At 41.4% G+C, this 21,498-nt stretch overlaps 1 protein-coding gene across 5 annotated transcripts in view; it reads right to left on the bottom strand.

Annotated features, from left to right (window-relative positions):
- The window catches only part of si:ch211-286b4.4 (SCO-spondin), a 64,114-nt gene that overhangs the window by 26,538 nt on the left and 16,078 nt on the right, over positions 1–21,498 (bottom strand). For all 5 annotated transcript variants that reach the window (XM_046073616.1, XM_046073617.1, XM_046073618.1 and 2 more), the window contains 37 exons: positions 20,709–20,888; positions 20,450–20,566; positions 19,833–19,982; positions 19,559–19,711; positions 19,095–19,304; positions 18,669–18,773; positions 17,947–18,091; positions 17,570–17,781; positions 17,159–17,377; positions 16,848–16,954; positions 15,983–16,136; positions 15,508–15,607; positions 15,037–15,203; positions 14,582–14,818; positions 14,251–14,438; positions 13,669–13,789; positions 13,177–13,327; positions 12,830–12,969; positions 12,017–12,163; positions 10,118–10,243; positions 9,648–9,803; positions 8,404–8,520; positions 8,139–8,300; positions 7,774–7,992; positions 7,378–7,548; positions 6,902–7,036; positions 5,993–6,208; positions 5,117–5,295; positions 4,778–4,880; positions 4,529–4,687; positions 4,191–4,353; positions 3,772–3,875; positions 3,489–3,668; positions 3,199–3,396; positions 2,741–2,920; positions 2,418–2,609; positions 1,014–1,163 (listed from right to left, as the gene is read on the bottom strand). In XM_046073616.1, the coding sequence (XP_045929572.1) occupies positions 1,014–1,163; positions 2,418–2,609; positions 2,741–2,920; positions 3,199–3,396; positions 3,489–3,668; positions 3,772–3,875; positions 4,191–4,353; positions 4,529–4,687; positions 4,778–4,880; positions 5,117–5,295; positions 5,993–6,208; positions 6,902–7,036; positions 7,378–7,548; positions 7,774–7,992; positions 8,139–8,300; positions 8,404–8,520; positions 9,648–9,803; positions 10,118–10,243; positions 12,017–12,163; positions 12,830–12,969; positions 13,177–13,327; positions 13,669–13,789; positions 14,251–14,438; positions 14,582–14,818; positions 15,037–15,203; positions 15,508–15,607; positions 15,983–16,136; positions 16,848–16,954; positions 17,159–17,377; positions 17,570–17,781; positions 17,947–18,091; positions 18,669–18,773; positions 19,095–19,304; positions 19,559–19,711; positions 19,833–19,982; positions 20,450–20,566; positions 20,709–20,888 (5,913 nt within the window). The remainder of the gene's footprint in view (positions 1–1,013; positions 1,164–2,417; positions 2,610–2,740; positions 2,921–3,198; positions 3,397–3,488; positions 3,669–3,771; positions 3,876–4,190; positions 4,354–4,528; positions 4,688–4,777; positions 4,881–5,116; positions 5,296–5,992; positions 6,209–6,901; positions 7,037–7,377; positions 7,549–7,773; positions 7,993–8,138; positions 8,301–8,403; positions 8,521–9,647; positions 9,804–10,117; positions 10,244–12,016; positions 12,164–12,829; positions 12,970–13,176; positions 13,328–13,668; positions 13,790–14,250; positions 14,439–14,581; positions 14,819–15,036; positions 15,204–15,507; positions 15,608–15,982; positions 16,137–16,847; positions 16,955–17,158; positions 17,378–17,569; positions 17,782–17,946; positions 18,092–18,668; positions 18,774–19,094; positions 19,305–19,558; positions 19,712–19,832; positions 19,983–20,449; positions 20,567–20,708; positions 20,889–21,498) is intronic.

Raw genomic sequence — 21,498 nt, 5'->3', positions numbered from 1 at the left:
TTTCAGGTAAGCCAAAGGTGACAGCCTGTGACTCTCCAGAACAAATAAATCAAACAAAGTGGTCCATCTCCTAGGTAAGATTAGATTAGATTTGATTTGATTCAAACAGACTGGCTGGCACTCTTTAGAAGGTGTTGTATGTGACTTAAATGAGTGTTGTATGTGACTTAAATGACACAACGTGAATTAGGTTAACTTAAGTAAGCATAGCATCCTTGTTTTGAACCAATTCCCAATAGAATCTTCATACATGCATAGATGGGTGAATAACCTTATTTGGACACACAATGAATCTCTGTAGGTTTAGGAAGGATAAATATTCCCCGATAGTAAGTATCCTTCAGATTTGTTTTGGTACTACACTGTTTTTTCAGTATGTACTGCTGATGCCTTTGTCTCCCAGCTGTGCTTCAAGAAATCTTGCTGCTTAAGACATCCTGAGTTTTCTGAAGATATGTCAGTTAAGGTCACATCAAATTTCAAATGAAGGTTTTTACAATTATTGGTTTTGTAAATTCTGTTCTGAGGAAGAGCACAGCTCTAAGGGTGTGTCCTGAAAAGTACTTAATTATGGATGATGTTCAATGAGCAACATTCCCGTTTATAATGACTGTATTTGACTGCATTTTGAAAACCTAATTTGATATATTGACGCTGAAATTAGCACATTTTATTCAGGAGAGTTCACTTAATTTAAAAATTGCTTAATTAACCAAATTTAATTTAATGAATGTCTAACCAGCCAGACTTAGTAATCAGTTAGAGATAAATAATCCCAAGAATGCCAATACTGACAATTAAAACAGTTTTAAATACACCACAGAGTATTTCATGATAATGCAGTTACTGTAACACTTAGGGTTACACATTAAAATTATACTTACTTACACTTCTAATTAGAAAGAAACACCATCGGCTGCTAAGTATAGCATTAATACATTCTTCATCAATAAGCATTACATAGCTCAAAAGAATTTCCTATTATGTAGAATAAAACACAAATCTTTCCATACCAGCAGGGCAGGGCAGGCAGGCATCAGGACTGAAGGCTCCAAGCTGGCTCTGCACAGTCCCAGGTGGGCAAGGGAACTCCAGTCCTATGGTCAGTCCTGGAGGACAGTAGTATCCAACAGGACACAGTGCAGGCTGTATAGTACCTTCAACTGAGCCACACCAAGAAGAATAAATAAACACAGATGACATCTGATGACACCAATTAAATGAACATCATTTCCACAACATTGGAATGTCTAAAGTTATTGACTTTGATGGCCTTAACAAACATGTTTTTGGCCATATCAAGAATTAATGAAGCAGTTATGACAAACATTCAAACCATGTCATCACTTCAACTTTACTGTGACATCATAATATCCTGAAAATTTTTTGGGCTATTATACAACACCATAACTCAGGCACAGAAGGGGAGATTGGACCATATTGGAGTGCGCCTAGCTAATGATGATATGTGAGCGAGTGAGCTTCACCTATAGCTCAAAGAGAGGCTTTGCATCTAAAAATGCCAGAAGAAAACAAAAGCAGCATATTGTGTAGCTATACTTTAAAACAATCCTTCTTTACATTGTAATCAAGTACATGTGTACCTGTTTTGCCAACACATCTATGATAATCCTTCATTTATCAGTTCAACAATGAATATTTCACTGGTAACATACATATGTATCATCAATATAATGATAACTTCCATTTAGCCAAAAATACACATACTTTCTATTCAATTCCTTCTGAGTATTTACTACAAATATTATGAGTTTGTACAGACATGGAGGTAAACTGAAACTATGCTGGTTGGCGGAGGCATTCAACCTTGGGCGGTAATTCTAGATGTATTGGCTCTGCTTCAATTATTAAAACCATGTTCTTCCCAGAATGACTTTGGAAAATCCCAGAGAATCGGTGTGAATTTCTTGCTTTCATTAAAAAGTGAACATATGGGCTTGTAAATATTTGGCTAGCTAGCCAGTGATTAGTGTCCTTTCAACATGTCTGTGATGATAGCTGTGTACCTTATTAAAATAACTTAAAAAAACATGTCCTGTGGCTGTCCTGCATGCTAATCTATTGTGACTACTGCTGGAAAATAAATCTATCTATACCCCCCACAGATTTCTCTCTGTAGTGGTGGTGATGGAGTAGCGGATAAGGCTCATACCTTTGGTGTGAGAGACCCGGGTTTGAATCCACTGTGAGACACCAATGTGTGCCTGAGCAAGACACTTAACCCCTACTTGCTCCAGTGGCGTGCGACCTCTGTCGTATATAGCAATTGTAAGTCGCTTTGGATAAAAGCATCAGCTAAATGAATAAATGTAAGGTAAATGTATGATTGTTGAATGTAGTAAAATGCTCTTGCTCTTCTTGCTTAAGATAACTCTAGAAAAGGCCATGTTTCCCACCTGGACAGTAGTATCCACGGGTACAGGTGGTGCAGTTGTGTTGATGTATGTTGCCTGTTTCAGAGCTAAATGTTCCTGCAGGACAAGGCATGGGGACTGGTGTTCCTCTAGGACAGAAGAAACCAGCTGGGCACAGAGCTGTGTCTGCTCTGCTAGAGCCCCAGCCACAATAAAACCCTGCCCAGCAATCACCTAGCACAAAAGGGAAAACCACAAGTTCAAATGAAGGATTTAATCTTTGCAATGTATCAAATCAGCCAAAATTGCATAGAAATTGCAAGAAATTACTGAGAAACCTAAACATACACACTTATTCTATCTACCTGCACTTAATCCCTGTTGGCAGAAAATCCCAGGTGGGCAGAGAGATCCAGTTCTGTTGTCAGTTGGGTTTGGCACTGTGGCACCCATCAGGCAAAGAAATCCGGCAGCACAAGGTCCTGAAGTCTCAACCAAACCTTCAGATCCACAAAACTGACCCGCTGGACACATTAGGCACTCACCTGCAAACACAGATTGACAGCTTTGATCTCAGTCCAAACAGCAAAACAAGCTACTTGCCAGGTGAGCTCAATTGTGTCTCTTAGACTCTGTCAATGTCTTAAAGCAAACTAAACTGAGGAAGATAATTTAAAGAAAATATGCTTTGTTTCACAAGTCTTGAAATTATAAATAATTTACTCTCCTAATCAGTCTTTATTTCTAGTCTCTATTTACTATTTTATACATTTTCACAAAAAGCCAGACAAGTGCACCTGATCTCTTTTCTCTGGGTTTTTACCTGTGGTGGTGAGACCCTGGTTGGGGCTGTAGGTGCCTTTGGGGCAGGGGAGAGGCTGACTGTTTGGACTCTCCCTAGGACAGACGTAGCCAGCTGGGCAGGGCAGAGGGCTGATGGGGCTGGGACTTAGGGACTGGCAGTGGAACCCAGGAGGACAAGCATTGCACTCTCTTTGGCCTGATAAATCCTGGAACCAGCCTGGCAAGGACATTTACAGTAACAGTGAAGACATCTTCAAAGAGGGTGAGGGAAATTGTACAGCTAAAATAAAAGTCAGTTTGGCTCTTTACCAAGAGGGCATGGTTTGCAGTCATCTTTGCCTTTTCCTCCAGTTGCATTTTGGTATGAGCCAGCTGGGCAGGGTGAGGGTACACTGCTGCCCTCTGCACAGTAGTGACCTGCTGGACAAACACCTCCAGATACACTTGACATTGGAGTAGCAATCTGGGATCCCTCTAAACAGTAGAAACCTGGAGAGAATCACTTCAATAAGTGTTTGTTAAAGCTTCACTTTTATATTAACTAGGATTATGTATCATGCAACATAACTAAATTCCCTGTCTTATTTCAGACCTGGCAAGCAGGGTCCAGAGACTCCAGAGAGGCCGGTCTCTGAACAGTAGAAGCCAGGACTGCAGTTGCGACACTGAGACTCATCCATAAGCCCGCTCTGCTCACTGTCAAAAGATGTGAACATTTGAATAACTATAAACCGCAGTAGTAGTCAAGTGATAGAATGTAATTATTAAAGGATAACACTTCAGATTACATCTCCTGTTTTATCACTCTGTTATATTTTAGTAAGCATTACCTGCTTCAATGTCTGCAGATTTCATTACATAAGTACAATGTTTAGTCACCACATACTGTAATACTGTAAGATCAGTGTAGTTTTAGAATTCAAATCATCTTACTTTATTGTCTTATAAAAATTTGTCTGTGGTAATTAAAGATATGAGGAAGATGTAATTGAAAGATACAGAAATATGAACCTGAATGTTCCTTTTGGGCATGGTTTTGGTACAGATGTCCCCACAGAGCAGAAGAAGCCAGGAGGGCATGGGAATCCAGTCAGACTTTCAAGTGGTGAAGGTGCAGAGGCCCCCCCAATACAAACAAACCCTGCAGCACATGGCCCACTGGGGGAAGTCCTCCCTTTAAACAAATAGCATCCAAGCAAGTTTTTAATCACCCTAACAGGGTAGCCATTTCCCTCCAATTGATTATAAATACACCACTAAATTTATGCTGCAGCTCTCTGCAAGATAGATATATTTGTGAGAAATACACAAAAGTAACTGATAGGGTCAGAGGAGTGGGTGCATTGTACCTGTTCCTTTACAGTACATCCCAGGGTCACACAGTGAGCATTGCCATTCCGCAACCAGCCCTGACATGTTTCCGTAGGTTCCTGCTGGACAGGGATGTTGATTTGCTGATCCACTGGGACAATAATGTCCTCTCTCACATGGAATTGGAAGGGTCATTCCTGATGTACAGATACAGTATAAATAGATTTATGAACCCCTAGCTGCTAAAGGCTTTGTCACCCAACAATTTGTCAATCCATCAGCTTTACCTTCATCTTGACAATAGGTACCAGCAGGGCATGTCTCGCAGCTGCCCTGGCCTTGTTTTAGCTGGTAACTGCCTGGAAGGCAAGCTGTCTGTCTGACACTGCCCTGGAGCAACCATTAAATAGATTTTATTAGACTTTATATCAGGGGAATAACATGCACCATCAGGTTTAATCATGCTGCAACAATAACAGTAGAGACATAGCACAGGAAGAGGACTTAGACAGTTGAGAAAAACATCAGTTGACTTATAGTATGCAGTAATGCACACACAGAGACATCACACACTATTCAGCAACGATGACTGACAGTAGCTTGAAGGCTAATACTAGATGGATGACCTTCTCACAACAATGTCCCGCTGAGCAGACATGTTGTTGTGGTCTCTCAGAGCTCTGTCCCTCAGGACAGTAGTAGCCTTCTGCACACTGGCCACTTGGCTCAGCTCTTCCTCTCTGGTGGCAGTAGTGACCTGCAGGACACAGCTGACAAGCCTCGACTGTAGCCCCACCAAGAGAACCTGACAGATAGCAGACAGTATACATATCAAATGGAAATGAAATATTTAAAGTATTTAAAGTATTGAATTGTTTGGTGTTTTAACTATGCAACCATGTGTACACAGTGTTTGTTGACTTGAAAAAATCACCAAATCACTTTGTAAGTTGATGTAATGAAAGCATTAAAATAGATAACAATGTTAATGTGATACAAAGTGCATACCTATTCCCTCATCAGTTTCTAATTCATAACCACACAAAGGAGATACAACACATTTTAATAGGATTCTACTTGTCCGCCGCGAGACAAGAATACTATTACATGATTAAATCACTTTGTGACTGAAATTATTCATAGGCGCCCAGGGGAAAGAAAAAAACCTTCACTGGAAGTTTTCAAATTTCTCTGCATCACTGAATTGCAAAGATAGACACCAGTTCATGTAAGGACATTAGCATGAAAAACTGACAATGTGTGCAACAAAGAGGATTAGATGTTTCGCAGTTTAGTATTGTGTCAGATAACTCATTCATCTTTAATTCATGACTGAAAAAGGGGGGTCGATTACTGACTTGTCCTGAATTGTCTCTGTTTTCAAACGTAGAGAAAACACGTTGCAGTTTTCTTTTGATAATTAAATTGTTCACAAAATTCAAACAATAAATTAGATTATTAGATGAATCTAACAATTACAGCTATATTACAAAAAATCTCACTTTTTATGGTTCCAAGAGGGCAGGCCATAGGAAGAGGAGTTCCACGGGGACAGTAGTGTCCGGTGGGACAAAGGGTGGCATGAGGGTTCAAAGAGCCTTTGGGGCAGTAATATCCTGCAGCACAGAGCCCTGCCGGGGCATCTAGACCAGTCTGGTTACAGTATGAGCCAGCCTCACAGGGCTGGGGATAGGCTGAGCCCAAGGGGCAATAGAAACCTGGAAAACAGACACAAAAAGTATCACGGAAATAAATCAACCTTAGCAAAACCAAAAGTCCAATCAGGAGGATTACTGTTCTTATGCACACACTCCTTTCTAGAGATTTTCACAGTCTGAACTTTTTATTCCCACATGCCTATTTCCTGCTTCTTCTATTTACAGATAACCCTCAGATTATTTTATGTTCCAGGGGGCAGTAATTACTTTGCTGCAAGAATTTAAATCTGTTCCTTGCTCTGACATCACTTCACCACCCAGCCATCTCCAGCTTCTGAAGAATGAAGTGCAACTCCAGCATTTAGGCTTTCAGGACTTCAAATATTGAAATTTTCATCATAGAGTAATCTGCAGGTGGAATTCTATTTGCATATCTACCAGCATTTATCTTGTTACAGCATCAGGACAATCATTTCATCATGGGGTGTCATTGACAAAACCTTTTCTGTAATTCTTGACTTTTTAACAAAACTAACCATGCAGTTTTGTGTGAAAAAACATTCATTCTTCAAACCACGTTGTGGTACCACCATGAAGTGGTAGTATAATATAATATAATATAATATGCTACACACTAGACAGATCAGATTAAATTGTGTTGAATGGGACTACCATTTCATGAGCAAAAAAAGACTGAGGGAATGAGCAAAATATTACATCGAGTGCACAAGTTCACTGTCAGGATTTACCCACCCCTAGGGCATATATCTCCTCTGTAGGTGGAACATGCATAATGTGGACTCTTGAGACATGGCGGTGGGTGAATCACAGCATGGTCTGAATCAGCCCGTGGCGCCGTTACCTCTTCGATCCAGCTAGCGTCTCTCCCTATAACAGAACATGGCACATAAAGCATGAAAGATGTCTAAGTTAATATCTTTGTCTGGCAGACAGGAACCCAAAGAGGAGCCACTCTTCCCTTTCTACATGCTGATTTAACAGGTTCAACTGCCAAGGGAACATCTTTTTACAATATAACACTACAAGGCAATGATTAATTGTAAAATACTTAAGTGGAAGGTCAAAGTGAAGAGCTGCTGCTCTGTGGGACATTTATCACAACACGTAAGACTTTCAACTCTGGTTGAATAGTTTGACGAAATTGATGTACTGCCCTTTCAAGGGAAGTATTATTGTTTTATTACAAACTGAAGAAACCCATATTTTACCAGAAGTACTGGAGCTATTGAAGCAGCACATATTATGCATCCAGAGGGCGGCACCTGTCATTGCAGCATAAACCTCTAGTATTTCACAAAGACCGCTGAACAAAGATGAGATGGCTCGGGGTGTGGGGCTATCAGCACCTCCAGAACAGAAGAAACCTGCAAAACACAGACCTATCCGAGAGAGGTATTAGAAAAGTGTTGCAAGCAAGGAATGATTATCTGTCTCATCATATGTAATTTTGGCCTAATAATTAGACCTGAATTGCCATTTAGTTTCACTTCATTACTCATATTTGCATCCTGGAAACAGTGGTTGATATGGGCAGCCATTGATGGGATTGGAACTAGGCTAATGTGATGTGTAACCTCTGAACCTGTACAGATGAAATCCCCCACCTGTAGGCTGTGAGCCTCCAGGACTGAAGCAGTATTTCCCTGGGGGACAAGGGTGGCAGTCAGAGGGGGAGGAAGCTCCAGTCTCTGGGAGGAAGCTGCCAACAGGACAGGGGTTTGGTGACCCACTACCCTGAGGACAGAAGTATCCCATGGGGCACACATCTCCAAAAGGATGGGAGACAGGAGAAGGCTCAGTGGACCCCAGGGAACAGAAATACCCTATGGTAGATAAGGTTAGACATCTCACTGAAAACACTGTAACATTTACAATGTAGGATAAATATTCAGGACAAACTGAGGCTTAATGCAGTAGAGGAAAAGACATTCTTATAGCTCAGTTCTCTGACATCATTTGACTGTCAGACCTGGGCTGCAGGGTCCAGAAGGCTCTGTCAGAGCACTTCTGTTACAGAAATAGCCAGAGGGGCAGGGGGAGCAGTCAGTCAGGGATGTCCTGCCAGATGATGGACTGACACTGCCCATCGGACACGGAGATGGCAGAGATGAACCCTCCATACAGTAGAAACCTGGACAAGGTGGTTTATCTCGTTTTATAATAAGGTCACCCTTTTTGTCTTTCTGTACAGTTTATAGTATGAATGTGAGTGCACAGGTGTTTGTTTTAATTACCTGGTGGGCAGGTGTTACACGTGGACTGTCCAGATGAAGATTGAAAAGTGCCAGGGTTACAGATGGCTGGCTCTGCGCTACCATTTGGGCATCCATGGCCAGGTGGGCACTGACATCCTGTGACACAGTCAGATTAAGTTCAAACTGTGATCTGGTGCCTCCTTGTTTTCAGTGAAAACAAGAGTAATGTGTATATACAATACAGTCCTAATGTGATCTTTTAAAATATATTTATGTGGCAACTATGTATGAAAGAAAGCATGGCTGCTGAATTTCACCATGCCTAATGGGGTACTATGGAAACAATGGAGAAGAGGGTGAGTAATATTCATCCTGTACAAAAATCCTGTGGGAGGCAAAGAGAATAGAAAGCAGGCTCTACAGCAGGTGCCCTCACTCTGACAACAACGAGCTGGAGGTTCTTTATAGGTTCTGGGCCATTCCATGCTCAAATTAGCAAAACGTCTTCTCGAACTACTGCTAGCAAATAAAGTATTCGATTAAGTTAGTAGATGAAAATAGTGTTCCAAATAAACCATCCATCATGGGTTGAGAAAATTCTCCTACTTCTAAGGTTAAATAAACGATTAAAAGCCCAATTGGATTATCAGAAACAAAAACTAAAACATCAGATAGATTAGTTGTTCTAGGTGAAAGATGACCTAATAGAGAAACCCACAGGCACTAGGGGGAAGAGAGAAGCATAAAAGGGATGTTATCCTTCAAATTTGGTGTTGGCATGTGATGTGTTCACATGCTGGCACTGTATCTCCTAAGTCTTCGTCACCGAAACTTCTTCTTCACTGAACCTGGCTCACAATATTTCTTCAACACACAGGACACATTGACAAATGCCATACATACCATGTTGACATTGCTAATAGTATTTTGTGCATCACCTTTCAGTGAAAATGTGTAATATCATTCATATGTAGTGTGAAGTTGCACCACAGTAGGACCTTTTACTGTGAGTAAAGAAAGACTTCTAAACCAAATGTATTATGTGAGTGTAACCGGCTGCTCTCGAGAACATACTGCACGGTCCTGACTTGAACTGGCAACCTCGGGTACGGAAAGCGGACACGCTGATGAGGAGGCTAAAACCCATGGGCTCTGGCGTCAGTCACCAGTGCGTCTCTTAACATGTCGGGAGTGAGGTTTACTCACTGCACAGCCTCACTATTTAGGAAACAAACTTACTGTATATCAGACATTATGTTCATATGCAGATGTTTTTACTGTACCTGGCTGATGTCCAGATGCTGATCCCAGTGGACAGAACCACCCCGGGGGACAGAGGAGGTCCACAGAGGTCTGAGCCCACGAGGGGCAGTAAGAACCCGGGTAACAAGCTTCACAGTCAGCCTCGGACCCAGCCGCATATCTCCCCAAGAAAGTACCTAAATTGTGGAGACAAATTATTGTCCATTTAGTCATTTGGTTAAGCAACTAGCTGATCATTGTGACACTTTTATTGGACTCCCATTAGGTTTTACAACCATTCAGCCATCATATTGGTCCTCTAGGTGCTTTATGGTACTCCACACTACCTTTACAGGCAGAGTAATACAGTAAGAAGCAAGAGGTCATAAACATAGCTCATTCGGGGAAATGAAAATGGACCTATATACTTGTGTTTAGCAACATGTTTATGCATGTAACAGAAATATTTTCCACTTTTTCAAAGCTTTGTGTTGATATGTTGGTTTTCTACCTGGAGGACACGGGCTTGGCTTTGCACTCCCTTTAGGACAATAGTGGCCTGCGGGACACACATCACCATGGAACTGACCCAGAGTTGATTCGCCAAGTGGGGATGGAGATGTGGCATCTCCTGTAACTGAGACAATAGACCTTTATTGGATGTCATTACTCATTAGGTTAGCCAGTGAACTAAAAGGCCAGAACCATTTTCTGCCATACTACTAAGACAAAGCAATGGGAAGTGGTAAATGTTCTGTGGAGACCTCTCCAGCACTGTGGAGTCATAGGCCACAGAAATGTTAAACAGAAATAGAAGAGTATTGAGAAAAAATGTTGCACAGCTAAATATTTTTCAGGCTCATGTCAGATTACCCTGTTTTTTTTTATAAATTACCAATACAATTTCTAAAATAACCAGTGGCCTCATTTATAACAGTAAATCACGCATACATAGTACATAGAATCAAAGGTGTACATAAGCACAAAAACCAAAAGTGGTGTACGGCAAAAAAAATCAAATTTATTAAACCGCGCGTATGCACACCTTCAGGTACGCTTCCCTTTATAAATCCCACTCTACCTTGAAATATCCGCAGGTGGATCAGCCTCATATCCTGCCCTCTACACGTCCACATTCAGCCATAAATAATCAACGCAAAGGACTGAAAATTGATGCATAGGAATGAGCCTGCTAACGGTGAATCCTGGCAACAACAACAAAGGTGGAAGGTGTAGTTTAGAGAGCACATATTGTTTGATGGGTTTAAAAACAAAAGAAAATGCAGCGAGTTTAACAGAATTATATTATTCCCAATAGGAGCTTTATCCATTTAAACATTATATACTGTTGATCATATCAAACACACACCTGTTGGCTCATTCCTTGCAGCTTTATGTCCAGATTTTGCTAATTTACACAATCCATATATGCAAGTGGTGAAGGTATGCCGAGGGAGTCACGGTGAGACAAAGTGCTTTACAATGATAAAAATTATAATAATAACAAAAGCAACAATAAACAGTGATATATGTAAGTAAGTCGGTAAGAAAAATTTATTCAATATAGCACCTTTCACAGAGTAAGTCACAAAGTGCTTTACAATGATAAAAATTATAATAATAACAAAAGCAACAATAAAACAGTGGAGCAATCAGACAATCATACATAAGCATCAAACATTATAAAGGCATCAATCAATATAATCAATGTATTTGTGTATATTAACAGGCGCAGAAATAATCAAAATTAAGGCATTTTGTATTTATATATATATTGTATTATATATTGTATTTGTTTATATATATATATATATATATATATATATTGTATTTGTTTTGTATTTTATATAAGAGAACATGAATATTCACAGTAAAAAGTTTACAGAGTGAAAAAGGCCCGTTTAAATAAAAAAGTCTTCAGCTGATTTTTGAATGCTTCGACTGAGACCTCAGAGCGTAGGTCTGACGGAAAAGTATACCCTCTGTTCTGCAGTGCTTTAGTGCTATTTGATGTTATTTTGGATGTCTACAGCCAATGATGATCATTTTATCAGTTTGCCTAGTTAACATGATTAAGGTACTGTATATTCACGCTATATACCTAGGAAAGGCAAGTCAGACTTTCCTGAATCCTGCCACCTGGCACATCCAAACATTTCAACAGCTGCGGTACTCCACAAATGACCACTAGTGTCAATAGCTACAGTCCAGCCCTCTCCTTTGTGCTCCAGTTGTTTTAGAATTTGAAGGTGAGACAGCACAGATGAAATTTTGAGCGGACTTTGATTTAAGAATTGAGTTGGCTAATATCTTTTACAATCATAAAGTGCTTTTGGAATAGTTATGGCGCACTAGCACAAATAACACTGCTACTTTGAATGTTAAAGGGCAAGAAGAATGAACTTGTTACCTGTGGTATTACCCCAAGGTGTGGCAGTTCTGGATCCCTCTGTGCAGTAGAAGCCTGGGTTGCAGGGCCCAGATGGGGAGGAGAGACCAACCTCAGTGCAGTAATGGCCAGCCAAACAGGACTGACATACTTCCACAGAAACTGCCCCTAGAACACCAAAAATGCAACGCATGTGTTTGATCTAAATGATCAATCATGGCATGAATTAGGGTCAAGTGAAAAAATTCCACTTCACTTGTTTTAAGTAATAGTTTTCTGATGAAGGAGGGCGGGATTTCTTTCACTGATCACAATAAAACCACACTTAACACCATCAATAACTGTAAGATAAGTCAGCTCATTATGTTCAAATGTCACCAACAGTGTATCTGTGTAATTATTCAGCGTTACCTTTGTAGTGTACAATATATGTGCATTTGACTCATAACAGATCAAAATAGCACTGAAGCAGCAGGACAGAGGGTCAGTGATCTCCTAAGGGGAGAGCAGTGATTGGTGGTTATGTAGGGACTGAACCCTTCTATAGAATTTGTTACCTCAGAATAGCACTGTACCCTTCTATGGGTTGGAGCTTTATTTTGCAGACTCAAACCCTTCTATGGTACCTAACAGATACCTAAACATATCCTATATAAGCTATGTTTGATACACAGAAAGACAGAGTGGCCATCGGGCTGGGTCACTCTCCAAGCTGCTGCAGAGCTTGTAATTGATGCTGAACTCCTTGATGTAATAAACTTTTATGATCAAGAACATCGTCAAGCGGATTTCTTCTCAACACATCAGCGCAGCATTATTGTTCGGACACCACACCTTCTATGGGGCTGAAGGTGCCTGCAGGGCAGGGAACCATATAGCTGGTACCCTGGGGGCAATAGAACCCTGCAGAGCAGCGACCTCCTGTTGGGCCCTCCTCTGGCTGGGCAGAAAGAGAACCGTGGATACAGAGGTAACTAGGAGCAGAGAGATGATGACGACAGAGATGATTGGGATTTGTCATATGGGATGTACAAAGTGATAAATGAGAAAGACAGGGAGAGACAGAGAATAAGAGAGGTTTAATTATAGACAAGGGAGACAGAATGAAACGGAAACAGGATGCCATATCTTTCATAATCTGTGAACATGATGAAGTGTGTATTCAGGTTTCCTGTGGTTACCCAGGAGAGCAGATCCCAGTTGGAGCAGCCAGTCCAGAGGAACTGCAATATCTCCCTGGAGGGCAGAGCTCACAGCCCGACTTATAGGACAACCCCATCTGCCTGCCAAAGGCACCAGCTGGGCATGGGAATGCTGTACCAGACTGTGTTCCTGTAGATAAATAGCGCATAATATCTACAGATGGTCCAGGACTAAACATCACAGAACATTTTGTGGAGACCGTCCTTATCTTGATTATGCTCTATAATGACCATTTGCATAATTAGAAAGCCATTTACCATTACAGTCACTTATTCAGGAGCACACACAACACACAAACAATATTCATCAAGATTTTGCATGCAATACAACAGTTCATCAGTTAATTGATCAATCTCACTGAGTCTGCAGCATCACTTGTGTCCCACATATTTTTATATCTCATAACATGATCTGAAAACATTGTACATTTGTCATGACTGTGGTAAAACAGCTGGACTACTGTATCCTACCTGGTGGGCAATAGTGTCCTTTAGGACACAGCATGGGAGTGTGTGTCCCAGACACATGCCCAGTGTCAGCATCTACTGAGCCAGCGCAGTAAAATCCTGCAGGACATTTAACACACTCTGCCTGTGGAGGGGTAAATATGCACGTAATTCTTTCTACACAGTACAAATACAAAATTATGACCATGAACACTTTAGATGCTCATGTTGGGGATGATAAACGCTAAACTATAAACTGTATACAGTATACACAGATGTGGAAGAAGATGGGGCCTGCTGGAACATTATCTCTTTGCTTTCAGATTAAATATAACTTCCCCCGGAATATGCAATTAAAACTGCCTCACTATACATTAAAAACCCATCTTTTAGGTCATATAAAGTTAGTCAATAACCCTATTTAATGACCCAGGTTTAAAGTAAGACATCATTTTCAGTCCAGTATATCAAGCCATATACTGTATAAGACAGTAGCACAATCACTGCAGGTTATTCTAATTGCATTATGTAGTAGGTGCACCTTGCATTTGAGACTGTAGGGCATGTCAAAATATCAGCACACTGTTACATCATCATGTTCCTCACCTGTCCGGATAAATCCTGGTAGGTCCCTGGCAAGCAGGGTACCTGTCTATCAGATCCATGTGGGCACATATTCCCAGGTGAGCAGGGTATAGAGGCCTGCTGGATGCCGTTTCCTCTGCCTGGACAGTAAGAGCCAGCTGGACAGATATGAGAAGGGAAAGAGAGCCCTCTGGTGACACACAGGAAACCTACAAAACAAAAGGAACACTGTTAATCAGTGACAGACATTGTGTGAAGGGATTATTCCCTGATAAATAAAGTTATGCAATGGAAGCTTTATCTTCTGGCAGATAAAAGACACATAATTAAATTAAGTTAAATTAGTCACAACCTGGAGGACAAGGCAGGCAGTCAGAGAGATGACTGTTTCTGGTTTTGTTGCTGTAATGTCCTATGAGACAGGGCAGTGGTTCTGAGGTGCCCTGGGGACAATAATGACCTTCAGGACATCTGTCACCTGTCATCCCTCCATCCTCTGGTGTGGGTGACCAAGCCCCAGAGAGGCAGTAGTACCCTGCATCACACTGGCCTGATGCAACACCCTTCCCAGGGGATGCACAGAAGAAGCCTGGTACGATAGGAAAACAGAGTGAGTGGAAAATTCTCCTGACTTTCCCTGCAACAGATGATGTAGGGCTGTATTAACATTGTACTGCATTAATCCCAGTTAAGATACAGTATTTATCTGATTATGTACAGTTAAGGTCGTCCTAAACTGTAAAGTCCTCTGCTTAACCTTAAGGAAAGTCATCCACTCAAATTCATTAGCAGTAAATGGTGTGTGACCTGGAGGGCAGGGCAAGCAGTCCTGGGGTTTTTCCATCCGAGTATGAGGGTTAATGGATCCAGCTGGACACGGGTACTGGTGTTTGAACAAGGTCCCAGACGGGCAGTAGTGTCCTTCTGGACATTCATAACTCCTTGACAGAGAGCCATTGCCAGGACAATAAAAACTATCCCGGGAAACAACGATGGAATAATTTGGTTATTGGCTGCTGAGGCATGAATGTACTTGATTCTGTGTGTGTGTGTGTGTGTGTGTGTGTGTGTGTGTGTGTGTGTGTGTGTGTGTGTGTGTGTATTTGCAAAGCGAGAGGAAAAATCATTTATGCATGTAAACATCAAAAACATGTACAGTATATGTATATGTTAAATTTCTTCTATAATCCACTGTGCTTTTATGTGAAAATGTGTATTGTAAATGTTTACTGTGCAGAGTGACTGCGTGTGGCTGATATGTGAGTTTAGTTAGTTTACCCCTGGGGACAGGCACTGCAGCTCGCTTGGCTGTCTTCTGTACTTATGGTTCCCGGGGGACACTTCTGAGGAGCCACAGAGCCCTTAGAACAGTAATAACCTGGTTGTGTGAAGACAAGACTCATGAAAGAGATGCACACACATACAGACACGCACAATCCACAGGGGGCAGGGTTCGATTTCCAGTGTCAGCAGAGCAGCTGCTTATGTCTAGCCATATTAACTTGGAAGATTGTTTTGTTTACCTGTTCACTTAAATGGCTCTGGGCTTAAATTTTAAAATTTAACGCATGCTTCCAGATACCCATTAACTTTTGTATTTAATACAATGCCATGCAAACGCTTTTTGCTGCTATTTCCTGTCTAAACAATAGCTACATGATTACATTATCTACATGTTTTTTTCTATTGACTGTTTTTCTCTTTATTTGAAAAATCAAATGAAGATGTCTAAATTCCAAGAGGAGCTCACTACCTTTTGGGCACGGCCCTCCTCGGCTGTCTTTCAAAGGGGGGTCAGGGCGATTTGCACCCCCCAGACAAAAGAAACCTTCCGAGCATACACCCGAAGGTGCTGAGAGCCCCACAGCATCACAATAGTAACCAGGGAGACATGCCTGGCAATCCTCCTGAGAGGGGAAATGGGAAATGGGAGAGAGAAAAGGGGGGGGGCAGAGACAGAGAGGCTGTAAGAAAATGAAAAAAGAGAGAGTGCCTCGTTGCAACATTGATTTGGGATTAGATATTGATTAGCTGTCACAATAACAGGCTGTAAATACTGTATACGGCTAGTGTAGCAGGACTGGTAACTATAAACTTCTTTTCATTGTAAAGCATAAAAGACATCTATGTGATGCTACCTGGAGCTCAAAAGTGTATTAGGTAAGGTAAATATTAAATAATAAGAAGAATATAATTTAAATATATTTAATATAAATATTAAATAATAAGAAGAATATAATAAAAAAATAAACAAACAGAAATGAAGCAAGACATGACATTAAACATGAATAATGTAAATACAGACAATATAAGCCAATACATTTTTAAAACTCAGCTCATTATTGTGAAATGTTTTTTCCATTTTTCCTAATGACCATTTTATTTCATAACGACACTTTTCATCAAGTCTTGGTCTGTCAATCAAGATAAACAATGAAGAGCTATTTATGCGGCTGGTTGTTGCTACGATCTGAATGAATATCTATTGTATTTTTTCTATATTCACATTCAAAATGTACAAAACATCCAAATGTCATCCTTGTGTTATTTTGAGAGAATGTCTTCTCTCTCAGTAATTGTCAAGGAGACATGTGAGTGCGATATTAAGTCAAAGAGACCTGGGAGACTAATTTGGTGAGGTTAGAGAATGTTCCACGTGGACAGGGCAGAGGATGGACAGTGGCCTGGGGGCAGTAATGACCGGCAGGACATGGCCCTCCCTCTCCTGGTGAGAGACACAGAGAACAAGGCTGCCATTTGTCAACCAGCTCAAAATAGGAATACTAATGGAAAACACAGATAATTATAAGGAGGACACTTATCTCTTGTCTTTCTAACATATTAGTAAGAAACAATGTGGTATAATGATACTATAGTGTACTGTAATGTGTGAACATGCAGTACGTGTCAAGTGAAGATGTTTGTTTACCTGCAGCCTGTGAGAAAGGTTGTGGAGAGGTGTTTCCATGTGAGCAGTAATATCCTTCCTGACATGGTCCAGTGACAGCTGTGCCATTTCGGGAAGAACAGTAATGGCCGCCGTCACACTGCCTGCACTGAGAGACAGACCAGTAGCCGGGGTCAGGGCCGTAAGTTCCCTCTGGACAGCCTCTCAAGTCAAATCCTGTTCCTTCAGGGCAGTAAAAGCCTGCAGGTCACAGACCGAACACAAGGAAATACATATATAAGATACAAACATTTGGGTAAAATTGCTGGGTAGCTTTTTCACTGATCATTGTTGTTTTTTACTTGATAATTGATAGTTTCCTCAAATTAGCATACAACTGAAAGTATTTTTTTTAAGTAGTTTAAAGGGCATAAAAAACAGCAAACCACAAACCTGCAGGACACAAGTACAGGGAGCCAGACACACAGTGCCAGCCTGGCACACAGGGCTCACACTGGCTAGCGTGTGTAACAGCAACATATGTCCCTGGATCACAGGGCACAGGTTGAACAGTTCCCTCTGGGCAGTAGTAACCCTCAGGACAAGGTCCCCCTGTAATCCCATCTGTAGGGGTGGATGTGACAGCTCCCTCTACACAGTAATATCTGCATAAGAAACATGAGCATATGAAATCTCTCAATAAGAAATCGGCACAAGGGCCAGATTTTGTAAACCTGTGAGGATTAGATGGCTGGAAAGCATATTTTCACGACTAAATAAATAATAACAACAAGTAATATTTATTTCTCAAGTTCATTAGTCTGGTTTACCCCTTACTGCAGCGTCCACTGGGTTTAGTGAGGCCGGCAGAGTCACAGTAAAATCCTCCCAGGCAGGGTTTGCAGTCCTCCTGGATACGCAGGCCAGAACTGTTTGACCAGCTTCCTTCAGGGCAGGCCATGGGAGCTGTGGTGCCTATAAAGATCACACAAACATTGACTCACATTTCAACACTGTTAAAAGATGACAAGAACAATGCAGTTATTGGGTTTGTCTAAACAATATATTGTGACAATACTGTACACGCTTAAAGCAACTAAATAAGTGAGACACTATAAAGCACCCATTACAACGTGCAGGTTTGAGCAACTCAGGAGAAGGCTGCCTTTACCCTACAGCTGCATTTTGAAGCAAGGGTAAGTACTTCAAGTCAAGAGAGAACAACAGTACAAATTAATTTGCAGAAAACGGTACCAAAAGTTACAAGATAAATGTTATCAGAACTTCCTGTAGGCCACCAATGGTAATTAGCATGAATAAAACATTGCAGCCCTGGAATATATTAGGGTAGAAAGTTAATAGCCGCAGAGAGTATAAATTTGGTTACATTACCCTAAAAACAAGGTGTATCAGCTTTGAATTATAGAAAACATTATTTTGAAAATGTGGTCCCCCTGCAACTTGATCAACATCAGGCATCAACAGTATACTGTAGCAGCACTGAAGAGCTGCTGGTGGCTGACTGCTTATTAGGGGAGGATAAGCCAGTTACCTGAGGGGCAGTATTGACCAGGTGGACACAGGGAACCAGAGAGTCCATCCAGTGGGCTGGGAGATGATGCTCCCTCTCTGCACCAATAACCAGAACGGCATGGTCCTATGGGTAGAAGAATATCACAACACTTTATCATCATACAATAATTCAGATACATCTACAGCCCCACAGTACATGCTACAGACTACAACATCTGGGTTTAACAAGTCAAACACCCAAATCAGAAATGGATAGTTCAAATTGGGTGAACCATCCATTTAAATATTTTAAAACAGACTGGGGAACCCCATTCTGAACCATACACAAACCCCTCAAATAGAATATCTAACACATAATAAAAAATAAAATGAAAACTTGTTGGGTTGGAATTACAGTAGCGTAGTGAAATTTAGAAATACTAGACACATGGTCTGTCATTCTCACCTGCCGGCTCTGACAGTCCCACAGAAGGGCAGTACTGTCCAGCAGCACATGGCATGCAGCCTGCAAGGCTGTGTGTTTGCTGTCTTGGGTTGAAGAAGCCTATAGGGCAGGGGTGTTGGTTGGGCAGGGCTGTACCTGCAGGGCAGTAGTGTCCTTTAGGGCAGGGCCTCAGAAGAGAGGCATTGGCTGATCTCAAATCACAGTAGTAACCTTGAAATAAGAGAATATAATATCATATATAAATATATAATTTATTTAAATTAGCACTGCCAGTTTTGGGAAGTATTAAAGACTCGATGATAGAAAAGTAAACACGTAGCATAATAAATAAAACACTTTCTAGTTTGCTTGAGAGCTATTTTCTTTACAGGCTATTCAGCAAAATAAAAATGGCACAAAGTTAAATAACAGTGTTTAAAAAAAGAAAAGGTACTGAAAAGGTAAAAAGTAAAGAGTGCTCCTACCTGCCTCACAGACAGCGCAGGCTGCCTGTTTCTCTCTGTTCTGGTATGTTCCTGATGGGCAGGGCTCTGGAGATGCACTACCCTGTGAGCAGAAGTGGCCTGCAGGACATGGCACAGCTGTAGCCACAGTCTGACCAGGAGGGCACCAATAGCCTATCAAGGAGACAAGAGACACAAGTCAATGTCAGTCTAAAAGGATGGAAAGAAGGTTGGCAAAGAACAAAAGATTATGTTTTATAATAACAATTTATGGTGGCACAGTGTACGGACTGACCTTGGCTGCAGGGTCCAGTTGGAGCCCTGAGACCTGGTTCTCTGCAGAAGAAACCTGCAGTACAAGGCTGACAGCTAGCTGCACTGGTTAGACCTGGCACTGGGGAGAAAGTACCAGCTGGACACAACTCTGGCTCTCCTGAGCCCTCAACTGTAGAGAGAAATAGTTGAAGTAGTCATTCATTCATCCTGTCATTCATTGTCTTTGCATGCCAATTCCTATTCTGCCCTGTAGGGCATGAAAGCTTATATCAGGATCGGGCAGAAATTGTGGAGACACCCTACACAGGTCAACAGTTTATCAACAAACTAACATAAATAGACACTAGATGATTCACACTCATACCCATGGGAGATTTAGGGTGTCCAGTCTACCTGAGTCATAGCTACAGCTACTTTCTCTAGCCTGCCTAATTTGCATGTCTATGGGCTGTGGGAAGACATTGGAGAATCATCAGAAAACCCCAAAGTTAAACAATTCAAATCAATTCCAAATAGATGCCATAATATGTACTGTCCATTACACCAAGCACTTTTTTATACCACTATCAATTGGTTTAACTTAACTTTGCTGGCAAGTTAGTGACAACCGTTCTAAGGCAGTAAAGCAGGGCTTACCACAGTATGTCCCAGGTGGACAGATGCTGCCTTTTTCTCCATCTGTTGGTCTGGCATCAGTGGCTCCTTCCACACAGTAATACCCAGGGGAGCAGGGACCCATCGGCAGAGCCAAACCTTTTGATCAATGTAAGTACATTTGTTATTTGTTTGATATACCCCAAATTATTGGGTCTACAGACTGACATCCCCTTCTGCAGAGTAATGTGTGCACCCCCAAAAGGCCTAGAATGAAATTGCCCCATCAGTGTCCAAATACCTGAGATGTTACAAAAGGTTCCCGGCGGACAAGGCAGGGGCTCTGAGCTAGCTATGGGGCAGTAAAAGCCCACCTGGCAGCGCCCCCCCGTGGAGGTCGCTGGACAAAGACAGTTGGCATTTGTGTAATTGTCCAGGTCAAAAGGCTGGGAGTTCCACGCTGCTGACACACAGAACCAACCTGAGAGAAACAAATGCAGCAAGAGAGAGAGTCGGAGACAATGAAGGTGATGCACTGATGTTTTGACAGCAGTGATACACAAACACTCTTGCTACTGACATAGAACAGCATCACTGTAGACATCACATGCTGACTTTGTCAACACCGGGTGAAATAAGACGCTCAACAGAGCAGGAAGACAGCAGTACAGAGCAAGGTGAGAGAGGTGAGTCATTGATGCAAAAACAGGTTTACTAAAACAGGTATCCACAGGCACTCACTGTTCACTGTTCTAATATCTGCTTGAGGCTTGTGTGCATTAAGTGGTTGGCATATGAAGTCATTTGTACATACATGAATAATATAAAGCTAATTATCTAAGTTGTTGTTTTTGCTGAATTGTTAGAGAAAGGTGTAAAGAGAGGAAAAGTAAAATAAAGACTGATGAGGCTGGTGTTGAGTTGTGATGTTTCGTGCTTAATGTGCACTCCTCGTTCCCTACCCCTAAGTCTTTCCGACTGCTTTGGACTGGCTTGTCAGCCCCTAGTGACAAATAGGCTGCCACAGAGGACAAAGTCCTGACACTGAGAAACTAGTCTGTATTGCTGTGATTGTATCTTTGGTAGAAATA

Source organism: Micropterus dolomieu, linkage group LG17 (assembly GCF_021292245.1).
Source record: "Micropterus dolomieu isolate WLL.071019.BEF.003 ecotype Adirondacks linkage group LG17, ASM2129224v1, whole genome shotgun sequence".
Classification (NCBI taxonomy): Eukaryota; Metazoa; Chordata; class Actinopteri; order Centrarchiformes; family Centrarchidae; genus Micropterus; species Micropterus dolomieu.
This window is presented reverse-complemented; position numbering and strand designations above follow the sequence as displayed.